The sequence below is a fragment of the Cyclopterus lumpus genome, chromosome 3 (assembly GCF_009769545.1).
Source record: "Cyclopterus lumpus isolate fCycLum1 chromosome 3, fCycLum1.pri, whole genome shotgun sequence".
Classification (NCBI taxonomy): Eukaryota; Metazoa; Chordata; class Actinopteri; order Perciformes; family Cyclopteridae; genus Cyclopterus; species Cyclopterus lumpus.
Window position 1 is genome coordinate 9,471,108 of NC_046968.1, and position 16,250 is coordinate 9,487,357.

At 43.7% G+C, this 16,250-nt stretch overlaps 2 protein-coding genes across 3 annotated transcripts; both read left to right on the forward strand.

The window, feature by feature from the left end:
* Positions 1-7,428: 7,428 nt before the first annotated feature.
* obi1 (ORC ubiquitin ligase 1) lies at positions 7,429-13,168 on the forward strand. Of its 2 annotated transcripts, none has more exons than XM_034529336.1 (6): positions 7,429-7,627; positions 7,882-8,017; positions 9,023-9,114; positions 9,395-9,616; positions 10,537-10,625; positions 11,187-13,168. In XM_034529336.1, exons 1-6 carry the CDS (start codon positions 7,556-7,558, stop codon positions 12,544-12,546), a joined length of 1,971 nt encoding a protein of 656 aa, XP_034385227.1. In that variant the 5' UTR covers positions 7,429-7,555; the 3' UTR covers positions 12,547-13,168. The 2 variants fall into 2 exon arrangements, with proteins under 2 accessions (XP_034385227.1, XP_034385228.1); XM_034529337.1 differs by having other exon boundaries at positions 7,456-7,627; positions 9,395-9,613.
* Positions 13,169-14,536: 1,368 nt separating this feature from the next.
* pou4f1 (POU class 4 homeobox 1) lies at positions 14,537-16,040 on the forward strand. The gene is made up of 2 exons (XM_034528153.1): positions 14,537-14,659; positions 15,066-16,040. Exons 1-2 carry the CDS (start codon positions 14,537-14,539, stop codon positions 16,038-16,040), a joined length of 1,098 nt encoding a protein of 365 aa, XP_034384044.1.
* Positions 16,041-16,250: the final 210 nt, after the last annotated feature.

Below are 16,250 nucleotides of genomic sequence, written 5' to 3' on the forward strand. Positions count from 1 at the left end.
TACATGCAACAAAATGGGCGTTGTATATATTGTTCAGGGGTGACAGTTTCAGCATTCATCAAACATCTTAATATGGGAATATGGATCATTGCAGAGTAATGTTATTTAAAATATATAGAGAATTGAATTTATGATGAAATTGTTTTTGTTCACACAATTGGTCAAACTAATCTTAAAGAAAGAAGACAGTCAAACTTGTGTGAAACTTTTGAGATAAATCCACTCAATATCTGCCATAAATTCTACAACAGAAATAGTCAGTTAACATATAAAAGATTTAACTAGAGAACAGTTTGTCATCACAAGGAGGAAATTCAATTGAATCTCATTATCTACAGTTTGTAGAACTACAACTTAAACGGATTATTATTTGTCCAATAAATACAAATGTTACATAGAGATAACAATATGACTAAAAATAACATTTCTATCTCGGCAATTTAAAGTGGAGAAAATCTTTCAAGACTAATTGCAAATGGCACATAGTTAACCACAGCCAAGTAGTTTCAGCCTAATCAGAAGTCTGAGAAGTGTCACTTACCTCAAGTGTTTCCTCTTCGGGAGGGTCAGGAACCCAGAGCGTGGACGCAGGTGTCGAAACCGGAAAGTTGAGCTCATCCTCTCTTTTCCACGCAAACGTCAGAGGCCACGCGGCAGCTAGCGGTGCGCGGCTACCTCACAGCGACAAGCGAAGGGTGCAAGGGTGCAAGGGAGCAAGGGTGCAAGGGAGCCGTGCGGGCAAGCCGGTAGCGGGTCTGTCGGAGGGCTCGGTCAGTCGGCCCGGCAGCAGAGACGAGGGGACGGGCTCACGGGGAGAAGGGCTGAGCCGGAGTGGGCTCTGCTCGGAGGCTTTTCCGCTTCTCCTTCCCTGAATGAAAGCAATCCCTACGAGTGAATGGGTAATGAGAGACCGGCTCCTGAGATTTTAGCTTTTCTTAATCATGTTCATAATTAATTCAAGAACATTGATAATTTCATTACATTCTTTTTGTCTTATCAATAAATGATGTGCCTGCACTTTTGGTCTTGTGTATACGGGAGAGAGGGAGGAGGAGAGAGAGAGAGGGACAAGAGACGTAATACTGCACTAAAAGCACAGGAGATGGAAAATGATACAAACAGGGAAGTGGTAATTATAATCTTTGACCAAGCCACTGGCAGCACAATATGAAGTCAAGTGGCTACAAATAATTAATAAGGCCTCCTGGTGTGTGTGTGTGTGTGTGTGTGTGTGTGTGTGTGTGTGTGTGGTAAGGTTGAGGAGTTGAGGGGAGGGAGGGGGTCTGACAAATGTCGTTGTTGAACATAGATAGTCACACCAGCCCTCTTTTAGTAGTTGTTTTTACACCCCAAAAAAAAAACCTCATACGCATCATTGTGTTTTCACAGACATGTTGTTAAACACACTGCAGTTGTTATACATGCACACTCACCTTTAATCCTCACCTTTAAACAGAGGGTGTGGAGGATGCCATGGCTTGTAATGCCCTTCAGATCTAATAAGGGCTCATGTTGCAGGGACATTAGTGCACTGAAGCAGTTTCTAAAAGACCACTCTCCTCTGACCCCCTCCCTTCTCTTCACGTGCCCTCTGTCAGGTGAAGAAAAGAAAAAGACGAGGACCATGTCTCGTGGCATACATAGTTTCCAGTCATTTGGAATCAGGAATAATGAGATAATATGCATTTTTAATAGTTCATCTTTATAATATTCCATAACCCTTCATAACCCTTCTGTGCATGCGCTCATAGATTCTGTGCTTCATCACTGGAAGTTTATGTTCACAACTTAGCTGCAAATAGAATGACAACGGGGACACGGGGAGGGGAGAAAAAAAAAGGATGTAATGGATATCTCTGTTTCCTAAAAATACTGTGAGGATGATGGAGTCTGAGGAAGGCTCTGAATCACAGCCTTCTATTTTGCCCCAAAACAAGACAAGTAGATGGAGGGCTTTGAGCAGCCTAATCAGACAGTGAGTGAGTGACCGCCCTGTCAAAGGCCTAATCTGCTACCAGAATAGTGGAGCAGGCTGTTTATACGTCAGACTTTATATAATCATTAATCTACTGCAAAACAGGTGTTTAAAGCAGCATTGAGACATGTGTTGTGGGAGTTTTTATAAATTACCATAAAGACTTCATAGATATATCTCCCGGATGTCTTTTGTGTCTAAAAATAATTGGTTGGAAAAGTTTTGCATGAAATCAGGGTAATTTGACCATATGAGTAGTGTGGCTGCACTATTGAAAGGCTATTTGATTTTGGCCACTTTATAATGGATTTTACACTATAATATAGATTGGTAAAGCTATACGAGGCATTAGAGATTCAAGTACTTTATGTCCTATTTATTCCTTATGTGCCACAGGCCACATGTCTTGAGATATGACCAGCTCAACACAAGAAACCTTTAATAAAATAAAAAAGTAAAGAGGGGAAAATAGAGATTTACAGCTGGCCATTTTGACAGTAGACTTGATATAAGGTGTTCATAACAAGTTTTGCATTTTATTCCTGGTCCCCTCACACACATTTTAATCATATTTTATGTGATCTATGTATGCAGCACTCATCCTCTCTCTGTCACCCAAGCTCTCCAATGTGTCCCTCTTAAACAGATTGCTACAATACTTGTAATGATGGTCCTTCACAGCTGTGCTGCAGGAGAGGGGACGGGAGCAGCAGGCTATAGTATTACCATAATACCCGCTCCCTCCCTCCACCGTCCCAAGGGCCCATGTGGGGCTGCATGGGGATGTGGGGTAACTCTGCTGTGGAGGGGACTCAACTGGCTGCCGGTCCTGCAGGCTGTGTGTGTGTGTGTGTGTGTGTGTGTGTGTGTGTGTGTCTGTGTCAGGGCTGAACCTGCCTGTGGGCAATATAATAAAAGCGCCACACACTGCTGGTAGTGATGGTGGCAATGCTGCTGTAGCTGCAGAGAAGGGGATAAATATAAACCAGGCCTGCATCAAGGAGACGGCCCTCCAGTCACAGCCTGACTTACATCCTAATAATTAGGCCCCTTTCTAATAAAACAAGGATTTGTAGCCATGCATTTTACTTGTGTTTGCTACTGCAGTGGGAGGGATGCATGCTCTGCTGCAGTCTCTGGATGAAGCTGCAGGCTTTGAGAGGATTTCATTTCAGCGGTGGAGGAAAGTGATCAGAAACATCTGCCCAATTCATGAGTTGACAGTCCATTTTTTGTTGCAGCATCTTATCGAAATTCCATTTACATATTTTATTATTTATTTTCATATATTACAGAATCGCTTCATTAACGTTTATGATGAAATCTAAATTATTCATACACTTCACAGTTCATGCACTTGTTTGCAGCGTAAACTGCCCATTCTTTCATTCTCACACGAACACACTTGCATACACACAATGTATTGTCTGATAGTGGCTAATCAATAGATGAGGCTTGCAGGTTGCGGTTGCATGTTTTCTTAAACCTCCTAATGTGCACTGACTAATCTTTTTACTCACTCCCCCCCCCCCCCCCAACATTACCTTTTTCTTTGTGTTCTGTTCTCTTTTGTTACATTTCAAATATACTATTGAATATTCATTATCTATTAATTATCATGGAAAATATCAGTTTATGTCCAAATATTTTACACAGCATGTTTCAAAATATCACTTTCTCTAAATTAGACTGATGTTGCCTTTTTGAGTAATACACTGCAATTATAATAGTATGGGAACTTGTTAAGCACGATACTAAAAAGTGTTACAAGATTTTGTCTCGTGTTTGAATGAATTGTACGTTTTTGACACCGTATTTTTCTTATCATTCCCTTAAACGCAATGCTTCAAACTGATTTCCCCCCATTTTGTTCTACCTCTGGCTACCTGACTGTCATCTCATTCCTATAAATCACACTGATGTGTGTTTGCGAATTTCTAAAAAGCACACTGGGGAAGACAGAGAAGTAGAGATAGAGAGATGGTGACGGAGAGAGGGGGAGAGAGAGTGTGAGTGAGTGAGTGGGTGAGGGAGAGAGATAGAGAGGAGTTGGGTGGGGTGGCAGTCTAGGCAGGGGGTATCAGGCTAATTAAAGCAAGCATTTGTCAGAGATTAAGCCTTAAACAGAAAAGGTCATCTGAGCACCAGAGCGCACTGTTTCGCTGCTGTGCTCTTAGGGCAGTCTAAACCTTTCCAAGCTAAATGGTAAAGATGCTATTTGACAGGAGGAGGGGGGAGGGGATCCAGAGCCCGGCCGGTGGTAAGGCTGACACTCGGGTCATTGGTTCTTCACTGTCCATTACACATGCTGGTCAAATCTGCCAATCGGTGTCATTTAGGGATGAAAAATAAGTGCTCAGACAAGATCAATAGATGCAGCCGTCTGTACCAGCTGTGATTAATTGACTGTCACCAATTAATGACCGGCCTGTTGCAAAGCAATGCAATCTTAGAGGGACAACGGAACATGTCGACAAAATTGTTTTTTTTCGGTTTAATTTCAGTCTGTTATTGGTAATTCTAGAGCGGGTTTTCCCAGTAACAAATGCATGAATCACTTCAATGTATAATTTGTAGGTTTACTATGGCACACTAGAAAGGGCATCTTGCGTGTCGGGTGCTCTTTGAAGTTATTTGTGATGTTGAGGCGAATATGAGCTTAAGTGAAAGCTCGTGCTGCAAACACATTCATGCAGGGTTTTTTTTTTTTAGTTCAATCAGAATGGTTACTGAAAATATTGTATTATTTCCTTGTTTATATAGTTGTTTTAGAGGTCTGTATAATACATTCTCGTTATACAGTCATAGTAAAAAGTAACATCAAATAATGTTTCTTCACTTAAACTAATCATTTTAATCATGTATATTGACTTATGATAACGTTCTCATAAACCAAATGGTGCTGTGACAAACGAGTGAGAACAAGTGGTGGCCTGTGATGCATTTAATACTCCGTTGAAAACAACCAAACAAGTACCGGGGATGTTTTTAAACTGGGATCAGTGTACAAGCCGTTTTGCAGCCAGTCAATTCTAATCACATTAGATCCTGAGAAGATGTTCTTGTTTGAGATACAATAAAGCACAGGACATGTTAGTTTACATATGAGTAATGGCTCTGGAGGGCTAAACTGTGGTGGAGATGTAATTTGAAATATCTGTAGTGGAAATTATGTTAATACTACATCGCTCTGTATCATTATTTATTGTTGAAATTAGATCGTTTACCTGAGATGAAGGCTTGCTAAATATTACATTGCAATCTTCATTACGGGCATGCTTTAAATGAATGAATGAGCTCATCCAAGTAATGAATTGTCATTTTGCAGTAATGTCAATTTTCTGGAGAAGACATTTTGCTATTTGATACTGCAACACAATTTACAATATGAGCACTTTGACCTATTGCAACCTAGTTTTTTTAAAAAGTGAGACCAACTCAGTCAAACCATGTCTGCTTTAAGTTTTCCCAGAACCTCACTGTAAATAATACAAAGGATTTTACTCGAATAAAAGATATATTGGTTTACAAGCTAATTTTAGCCAAAATAGAAGGCATCTGTATGCTGCTGTATATCTGCAAGTATGCTATTTTTATTATTTCTTAAACTCTTTCATGAATATCTTTCCTATCCCAGTTTAATTTTTTTCCAAGTATAATCTGTGGCATGCAAATCACACCCCGATTCCAGTATCCCCGCTTTGCTTCAGATATTTATGGGGAATACAGCTGTCTTGTCATCAAACCCATGAGTTGACTTTTGCTCTGGATGCATGGAATATGATGTACAACTTTCAGATCACACCTCCATAATAACAAATAAATCGGGTTAAAATGTTGATTGTGCATCTTTGATGTGCTTGAGAATATCCGTGGTTACATTAGCTTCGCTTCTTGTGTCCCGGAGTAAATTCTTGTTAATATTTGCTATTTGAAAGTGTCGGATAATTAAAACATCAGTTGTGGAAGATAAATCCAAACTTCAAACGTTTATGTTATTCCTTGATACTGAAAAGATTACTTCATGTCAGCTACTGAACCTTTGTCAGTGAAAAAGGTCTATAGACCTTGGACTTACAGTTAAAATATGGTATGTAGGATCTGGCAACATGGTCGGAACAAATAGAGGTAAGCATTGCCCCTCCCCTACTGGGTCTATGCAGTTTTGAGTCATCAGTTAACTAAATATCAGCAGTGCAAGAAAACACCAAATTAAATTAAACTATTGAACTCAGAGCTGGTTAAAATAATAATAAAATCTTATAATAAATCCAAAGTGGCAGAAATGAGAAAACATATCATGTTTTTGGTATGGTCCTCCTGGCCACCCAGCAAACTGACTACTTTGCAAGGAGGAGAGCGTATGGCAGCTCCTGGAGTCTGACCTTCAGTCAGCGTAGCCGTAACAACTCCAATGCAGCCAGCCCAAAACCCCAGCGCTTGGAGACTGATCCCAGGGGACTGCCCCCCAGCGGCAGCCGGCTGGGACTCTTTTTACTGGGAATGCTGACGTTAGTTGCTGCAGCTGGCCGCTGACTACAGGTCTGTTTCCAGAGAAAATATGAGTCGTTTTCTTGTTTCTGCCACTTCGGATTTAATTAAATAAACCAACTATCAAAATGTAAACAATCAGGTACCTCAAAAGGTGACTGACAAGCCCCTAGGGCCGCTTTTATGTTGGACTTACGGTAGACTAGATGCTACAGTGAAGGACCAGGGCTAGTTGTTTGTCACGCTCCTTTCAGTAAATATCTCTGCAACAAATTCAACACTGTATTCTACCTATTCTTCACATTGGGTCTTTTTAAAAATATTTTAAAGTTCTGTCCAGATCTTAAACATTGCATCTTTAAGTGAGTTTTTAATAATGTCTCATCGTTTTCTTAACAGTGTCTTTACTTTCTCAGACCAACACAAATGCACAGCACATAAAATAACTAGACCAAATTGATTTCCCTTCATATTAGCAGCTCCACTTATCAATATTTGTATATAGGCTTCAAATGACTACTTATAACTTTAGCTTGAATTCATTTTAGTTGTTTAGTTAATTGTTTGGGTTACATGGCCTGTAAATGTACGTTGCAGTTTAACCTGACGTTAGCTGGAGACAGCCGAGTAACATTATTTTACAGGCAAAGATATTTTTCTAGTAATTGGTGGAGACCAAAATAGAACTAAAAGGAAGAGTGAACAGTGGCCTTACATCAGGTGGCCACACAAACGCCTCCCAAATGAATGCTAATGTTGCTGCATGTCAATGTTTAAATATGCGATATTTTGCTAAAACCTGGTAATCTTTATTCACACGGTAATAATTCAGCATCAAGTTTAGTGGTCGTATTTGTTTCTTCTCCGTAAAAGTGCATTATGTCTTTCACAGGTGGCAGAGGCCTACTGTGAACTACGGGTTTAAATTGTGGGCGAATGAAACCGCCACAGCCTTTTAGGCCGTTTGGGCTTTCCGTAGTTTTGAGACTCGGCGCGCGTTGCAGCGGGGACTGGTGGGAAATTTGTATTTTCACGGTGGGTTGAAGTTTGTTGTGTGTGCGCGCGCTGTGTATTTCCTCAAAAAAAAGCATGGCTCTCAACTTCCAGACATCCACCCTTTCTCTGACTTTGCCGATTTCGTGCCAGATATGTCTCGGAAAGGTAACTTCCGTTCCCTTTTTTTTTTTTTGTTGTTTGTTGTTTAAACAGTGAAACAAAAATGACGCCTGTGAACGACGCGGACCGCTGCCTTAGTAACCGTGCTGTTGTTACGTGCCCGCTTTCACGTCAATAGGCGGTCACGCAGCTGCCGTTAGCTAAGTTACCGTAACCCACACTGTGTTCCCCGGCGGTAACGCGCCTCGTCGCCCCGGTTGAGTCGTCATCTGTCGCTTGTTTCTCTCCGCGCAATGCAGGTCCGGCAGCCGGTCATTTGTGCCAACCACCACGTGTTCTGTTCACCCTGCATGGAAATGTGGTTGAAAAAAACGAGCCAGTGTCCCACCTGCAGAGTCCCCATCACAGCGGAGAACCCCTGCAGGGAAATCATCGGTGAGTAGCTCCGTGCAAACCGGGACGCGGAGACGCGAGGCAGGAGAGGAGCGGTAACGCGAGGCTCCGTGTGCCTGCGGCGTCGCAGTTGAGTCGTCGTGACACCATGTTAAATAGTAAAGTTGTGGACTCTGTCGTCTCAGTTTAGCACACTTGAGATTCATTCATGTTAGGCCAGTGAAACTGGTGTGCTGGTTCCGCTAAACAGTCCATAGAGACCAGGCACTGTGACTGAGGAGTGGTAGCCAGGTTGTTTGGAAATGCACATTTGACGTAAGAGAATCTTTTTTGCAAATAGTTACAATCTAAGTTTTGGGAGATGAAGAAATATGTCATCCACATTGGCAGAGACTTGGGGAGGAGGTTAGCTAGATATTAATAACGTCTGAGTGCTTGTTTGCTTGTGGCACACATTAACTTTTTTTTTTTAGATGGATTATGAAATTCTTGATCACACAATCCATGGTTTCATTTCTCCCTTGTTTAGCTGGCTGGATCATTTGGTATCACACTGCACAATCATACAGGTCTACACTGATATGCAAACATGCTCAGCCGTGGCTAATGGGGTTCAGTCATGGGTGATTGGAGTCATTCACTAGAATATTTCTTGCAGAGGTTATTTGGCAGGTTTAAAAAAAATGTTGATGATGTATACGCTTCAACATATGAGCCAATTTACAACACCGGTGTGACCCCCAACTTTTCTGATCAGGCCTAGTGACCTCCAAAAGTCCTGCTCTCTTTGCCCCCTTTAAAATCTGAGCAAACCCATGTGACTTGTTTTGAAATATTGGTGTCTCGCTGACAAACAAGTTGCATGGGGGTTTGGCACTCTGAGATCGTTTCACCCCTCCGGTTCTCAAAGCAGCCTTTCATCGTTCTGTTTTTGGGCAGCAGTTCTAGGTAACAAGCAACGACTCAAAGCCGAGTGACATAACTTTCATATGTATTTTGTTGTAGAGTCTGTTGAACTGCTGCTGTGCTCATGTGATTCTGTTATAGGGGGCACAAATGAGAGTGATCACCATGATAGTCCTTCCACAAGGAAATGCCTGAGAAAAACCAGAGGAGAACTGCTTTTGCGAGAGTATGAGGTATGGGTTCACCTTGTTTTCACAACAATAACGAGCCGGTCGATGCTCTTCAGCAGACGTATCACAAGGTTTACCAACACAAAAACGTGGCTTAGGCACTTGGTGGGACTTTCGATTGCAGCCACCAACCACTGATCCAGATTTGCCAATCTATTTATGTCTCAACAGGTTTTCTGAAAACATTTAATTACTGTTTTAGATTACAGCGTCCAGCTTTCGAGTTGCCAAAGAATGGACCTAAAAATGTGTTTTAGGTTTTCACACTGTTTCTCTCTGACAGGAGGAAATTGAAGGGTTCATCATGGAAAATGAGGATCTGAAAACAAAAAATCAAAGTCTGGAGTCCCAGCTGAAGACCGCTCTGGATCCCTGCAGCATGAAAGCAGTGCAAACGGAAGACAACCACGTTGACCCCTGTGTTGTGGAAGAATGGATGAACAAGCTGCGGGCTGCCACCGATGTTTGTGACAAAGTAAAGCAGGACACGGATAGGCTAAAGGTGGTATGTACCCTGTGCTAATCAATAAATGTTATTGATATTAGCTCTATTGTATTTGATCCTCAAAGGAGAATACAATATACTAATGCATAACATGGTTGTCATGCCGATTCATGTTATATGAATGAATAGGGCTCTTTTTTTCCCCAGTTACTTTATTAACATCCTTGCACTGATGAAGCTTAATACGCTTATTGAATTTGAGGATGCAAGGACAATTTGTTGCCATTATGCAACACAGGGTTGCACAACCAAATGCAGTTGTAGCCCATTTGCTACACATGAAAAACATCACAAACTAAATTGCATTCTAGTGTATTTTTTGCATCTGAAGGAATGTAAACCAAACAATTCTCTCTGCAATATGGCCAACGTATTAAACATAAAAAAAAAAATCAACATCAGAGAACCATTGTTCCTCAACTTTGACTGTTTGCGCACAAAGCGTCATTGAGGTAAACAGATTCCGCCTCCTCTCGTCCCACCGGAGTCCGTCAAGTGCAGCTTGATCTGGGATGCAACAACGGAGCCAGGGGCCGATGTGGACTTAACGCTCCCCGACCTCCCGTTGCTGGGTTCGCTTGAATTTTCCAGAGCCAGGACATCAACCAGGAGCCAACCGGGTGGTGGAAGGAACAGCCTTGAGTCCTCGCTGGGTTAGCTTAGGTTCCAACGTGGCTCCCCATCTCTCGACTCCACTTTTAGCTGCAGTTTGTCCGGCAGGGATTGCCGGGTGGTCGGCCATGGTTGATGAGTGTATTGTGTCTTATGTCATGTGCTCCAGTTATAAACATGGAGAGAAAAAACAAATTAAGATAGAAATGCAGTCAAATTCATGTGATGCTTCTGTCATTATCATGTACTACTATTGTAACGTACGTCATTTGTAACGTTCTGCAAATGTGTTACTTTACCATCCTCAGGCAAATAAGATGTTACGATCTCAAAATGTCGACCTTATACAGGAGAATATGAGATTGAAAGCAGAGGTGGCAAGCAGGTCTCCTCAGAAGTAAGTATCTTTAAATTCTTAAGACATGATTGTTTTTATTTCAATATAATTTTATACTCCCATTCAGTTGGAAAGAAACGCATACTTCTGAGCCATCATCTCGGGTAACTGTAAAGACAAAATGTACTGTTACAGATGGCATTATTCACTATTGCACGTTTAAACGTGACCAGGCCCAAATCCACTTGAGATATTATGTCTGAGAGACGGACAGTTGATGACCAATGCTACACTACGATTGCCCAATCTGCATTTGAGGGGGTGGGACTTGGCAAAGGGTCAATTCAGTGTTTCAAGTTGGAGGCAGTAACTTGCTGCTAAAATGGGCAATTTCTGTCTGATTTCATGTGCCCTTTGTCACAAACCCTTTTCTAAATTGATATTCCAAAAGACAAAAAACATTATTTATATCTTAGTTTTAATTTCTTTTTCCAAATGTGCTATCTTTCAAATGGTACATATGCTCGGTCAAGAGCATGACAAATATAAAAAAGTGGAAGCTACATTTTTGTTGGGCTTTTCTGTCATGAACAACTTAAAGACACAATGATCTGTCCCCAGGTTTGGTCGTTGCACAGTGGCAGCGCTGGAAGCTAAAATCCAGCAGCATGAGCGTGATGTGGACCACTTGACGAGGGCTCTGGAGCGCAGCGACCAGTACATTGAAGACCTGGAGTCTCGGGTCAGGAAGTCTGAGAAGAGGGGCGTTGACGGGCAGGAAGCATGCAGGGACGGCAAGGCCGAGTCGGAAGCACTCACACAGCAATACAAAATCAACATGATGATGAGAAGCCTGAGTGACAATGAGAGGGAGTCGATCCTCAGCAATCCAATGGTGGAAGGTCGAAATCCCAGTTTGATGCTCATGCCATCTGCGGATCCCAAAGAGTCTAATAAGAATCTGACTGGAGACCAGAAAAACGGGGACTCGGAAAGCACCCTGTCCGACCTTTTGCCCACCACGCCGTCCTCTGCCTTCCGATCGCTGACTCTGAGAAGCCCTGGCGTCCGTGAAAAGAAAGTTGCATTTAAACCAGCGTCTTATCTGAGGAAGCTTGATTTTGAAGAATGTCCTAGCCCTGATGAGAGCAGCATCACCACCACCGCGGAGAACCAAATCGGCAGCCTTGACAAGTTCCCCAATGGCTTGCCTGCAAATAATGACGAGGAACCCTCAAAGGCTGTCTTCTGGGTTGATTGGCAGAGTTCTACATCTAATGACGAGTCCTGTCTGGATCTAAATGAAGACGGCTCAGTAAAAGAAGCTGAAGCCACAGCCCTTGAAGGCGATGAGTCCGGTGGTTTCCAGATGTCCAGCGAGGCATCCATGGATGCAGCTTACCGGGACAAAATCTCAGAGTTGGACTCCATGATGTTGGATGGAGAGAGTTCAAGTAGCCGCGGATCACAGCTCTCCCTGGCTTCCTCCCCGCGTGCAGTCTTGGACCGCGCTCTGGTCCCAGAAAAACAAACATGCCCCGATGTCTCGACGAGTCGCGGTGACGAAGCCGCTGTACATTGTGACCAGAAGAAGCACTCGCCACCTAACAACATGGGCGGCGCCTTTAGTTATAAAGAGGCTCCGAAAGGCTCGCCAGAGGAAAGTGAGCCGGTGTCGAGTAGTGAGAGCGGAAGCCGTGTCCCCGACTGTGGCCCCCCTCAGACGGACGAACTGTCCTTTGATTTGCTGTTTGATTCACTGGAAGAGAATAAGGCCGGTCCCTCCGGCTCTCTCAGTCCAGCAAGCCAGGACCACGATCATGTTAACTCCTCCCCTCCTGCCTCGTCCCCCAGCTGCACTGGTAAACCTGTGAACACACCAAGAGACAGACTAGCATTGAACATCAGCCAGCCGACAAAGAGGAAGTCTCACAGTCCCTTTAACACAAACAGTCCCACGAAACTTTCAAAGCTCATGTGAAGGTTTTAAAATGAGAACCTGCCGTCCACTGTAGTGTGTGTGTGTGTGTGTGTGTGTGTGTGTGTGTGTGTGTGTGTGTGTGTGTGTGTGTGTGTGTGTGTGTGTGTGTGTGTGTGTGTGTGTGTGTGTGTGTGTGTGTGTGTGTGTGTGTGTGTGTGTGTGTGTGTGTGTGTGTGTGTGTGTGTGTGTGTGTGTGTGTGTGTTTGTTTGTGTGTGTGTGTGTTTTTGGGTACGGCTTCACAAATCACACACGGGCCGAAAAAATAACTTCACCTTTCTCCAGAATAGATTTGTGAGCGTGATGGTCCTGTGTAAGATATTGTATGAACTGAGACAAAATATGACAGTTTTTGTGCGTAGTCTACTCACAGGTCTCTGGTAGTTCAATGCTCTTGAGGCCTTTCTGTAATCTGACAAACACTTCTGTGCTGTTCTTTGTTACGCTGTATAGTGCGCTTGTATGTGTTTATCCCTCCAAGTTATCACGTGAACACGGTCCACAAGATAATCTCTTTAAGATGGCTTTGTATGCAATGCTGAAGACCAACATGGAAAACTGGTATTTTGAAATAAACATTGCAGTGTAAGAGTTTGTTAGGAAATAAAGTAGTAATGCAAGGAGAAACAATGTATGCCACTTTTTTCTTTTGTGTTTTTCTGCATTATTATTATTATTATTAGGTTTTTATATTTTTGCAGCTCCTTGATCACATGATTGAGCTCATAACTCAATAACTCCCTTTTTGGGGACCTTTCATGGGCTTCATATGTTGGTCTGGTATTTTGTGTTTCCCCATATTGTGATTTCTAATTGATTTCGGGATCAACATTTAGTAGGTTGTCATTTGTGGGTTTTCTACGCTCCTTTTCCTGATGATTTGCGTCACATTAAACGGTAACGTTTATTAATGTACTGCTCTTAAAAGGCGAAAACGCGTCGCCTGTTAACGCGGATAAGAGCATGTTGTAGCCTGTAACGACACACATTAGAGACCACACACGCAAAGTAATTCCATTATAGTGCTAAGCGCCTTATTTATCATGCACATTTAACGATATCATGTATATTTCACATACCTCTAATCGCTGCATGAAATTTTAATTGGCTAGCCGTTGTGGTTCGAATAAATGAAGTGTTAATTCATTGGGATTAATTAATTTGGGTAAAGACTGTACAAGGTTACGCCGGTGTATTAAATCAATTTGTTTAGTGCTCATCTGGCGATGACGCGCTTTAATGAGGAGACGGCGGTCTCATTACTTCCAAGGGTTAAGATGTGAGAGACAGACTGGCGCATGTAAACACGTGCCATTGTTGTGAACAACTCAAAGTATATGAAATAGATGCAGATGTATTTTAGACTCATAACATTGCTTGTCGTGCATTGTTGTAGAGATTCCAAACTCAATCTCAGATTATATTAATGATATAGTGCTTCCAAAACTATACTTCTATATTATATTATAATCGTCCTGAAATCAGCTGGATAAACACCACTCTAAAGCGTACATGGCAGCTAAAAATAAAAGTTTCCAGGTAAAGAATAGGCTAAAGGCGTTGGGACCGGCGCAGTACGGTGGCTGGATGGAGTGAACCCTTAAAAAAACGCGTCTATTCTCCAGATGTGTACAGCCTGGCCTGTGAGCAGTTTTTATCCGTCAGCCCTGCTCACTGTGTTCTGGCAGCGTTTATGTCTCGCGAGAGCTGCCGAGCACGGGCTTTGACGAGATCTGAGGCGCTCAGGTGTAAGAGCCTCTCTCATCCCCAGCAGTGGGAAACAGTAGACAGATAAGTGCGTCTGAGAGACTGCAGGCATCTCTGTGATCTCCGGGCTCAAGGCTGCACTCGGCGCACTACACGGCGAACTACACCGCATCATTACTGGATAGGCAAAGGGACCGCTGTGTATCTATGACTATTTTCCTGCTCTTGTAGCAGTTCCCCCCCCCCCATTCTTCCCGTGCACTTTAATTGGAGAAGCTCGCCAAGATGATGTCCATGAACAGCAAACAGCCGCACTACGCCATGCATCCCTCTTTACCCGAGCACAAGTACACCACTTTGCATTCCAGCTCGGAAGCTATAAGGAGAGCCTGTCTACAAACTCCACAGGTAAATTACACCCGCAAAACTTCGACTTTGTTCTTTTTGCTGCATGTAGCTGAGCGCGTAATAACAAGGGATGCTCCCAGGCACATTGAGCCAAGACGCGCACTTTAAGTTTTTTTTGTTTTTGTTTTTTGTGTGTGTGTGTTCCGCGGCAATTGCTCGGAAGAGTCTTCTTTTTTTAAAAGCATGTTCTCGCCTGTCGTTACTGTTTTTATAATAATTTGGATGCCTTGTGGCTTCGTAAGGAATACTCCAGTGGTGTGTCGCCAAAAGTACAGATACATTTATTCATGTTCTTTTCTCTTATCTGACGTCTTCCCTCTTTCTCCGTGTCTTTTCCATTTTGTTGCCCATTTCGCAACCCTCCATTCCCCCTCCTCATCTCCCCTTTGATTACCGCCCCTTGCAGCTCCAAAACAACATATTTGCGAGCCTGGATGAGACCCTGCTGGCTCGCGCGGAGGCTTTGGCGGCCGTGGACATCGCCGTGTCCCAGGGCAAGACGCACCCGTTCAAGCCCGACGCCACCTACCACACGATGAGCACGGTGCCATGCTCGTCGAACTCCACTGTTCCACTGGCCCACCACCACCACCACCATCACCACCACCACCACCAGAACCAGGAGCACCAGGACATCATGGACCACATCACCTCGCCGTCCCTAGCCCTTATGTCCGGTGCGCATGACGGGTCCGGCGGAGGAGGCGGCGGTGGCGGCGGAGGGCTCATCTCCGCCTCCTCTGCCCATCCGCACTCACACATGCACGGCTTGAGTCACCTCTCCCACCAGGCTATGAGCATGAACTCGCCTCTCACCCACCACGGGCTCTTACCGGGCCATCACGGAGGGGGTCAATGCGGCCCAGGACTCACTAACGCCGGACTCCCCTCCATCAATGACTCGGACACAGACCCAAGGGAGCTGGAGGCTTTCGCGGAGCGCTTCAAGCAGCGGAGGATCAAGCTGGGGGTGACCCAGGCGGACGTGGGCGGCGCTCTGGCTAATCTCAAAATCCCCGGCGTGGGATCACTGAGCCAAAGTACAATTTGTCGATTCGAGTCGTTAACTCTCTCCCACAACAACATGATTGCGCTCAAACCCATCCTGCAGGCCTGGCTGGAGGAGGCCGAGGGGGCCCAGAGGGAGAAAATGAACAAACCAGACATTTTCAATGGAGGGGAAAAGAAACGTAAGAGGACCTCGATAGCGGCCCCGGAAAAGCGGTCTTTGGAGGCTTACTTCGCCGTACAGCCTCGACCGTCGTCCGAGAAAATAGCAGCTATCGCTGAGAAGTTGGACCTGAAAAAAAATGTGGTGCGAGTGTGGTTTTGCAACCAAAGACAGAAGCAGAAGCGGTTGAAATTTTCCGCAGCTCACTGATGGGCAAAGAAAATTAAAAGGAAAAACAAACAGAAAAAAAAAGTACAAAAAAAAGTTGTGTGACTGAATATGGGGACCAAGGGACACTAAGACACCATTTTCAGTCTTTTGTCTCCGGCGATTTTACACGTTGGTGCACTGTGGGCTTTAGATACCCATTTTACGAGGCTTCATATATCTTGTTTATTTTCACGTTATCGGTGAATGTGA

Coding starts and splice junctions, on each gene's coding strand:
- pou4f1 (XM_034528153.1), top strand. CDS start 14,537: ATGATGTCCATGAACAGCAAACAGCCGCACTACGCCATGCATCCCTCT. Junction 14,660..15,065: donor CCTGTCTACAAACTCCACAG/GTAAATTACACC, acceptor CGCCCCTTGCAG/CTCCAAAACAACATATTTGC.
- obi1 (XM_034529336.1), top strand. CDS start 7,556: ATGGCTCTCAACTTCCAGACATCCACCCTTTCTCTGACTTTGCCGATT. Junction 7,628..7,881: donor GCCAGATATGTCTCGGAAAG/GTAACTTCCGTT, acceptor CGCGCAATGCAG/GTCCGGCAGCCGGTCATTTG. Junction 10,626..11,186: donor GCAAGCAGGTCTCCTCAGAA/GTAAGTATCTTT, acceptor ATCTGTCCCCAG/GTTTGGTCGTTGCACAGTGG.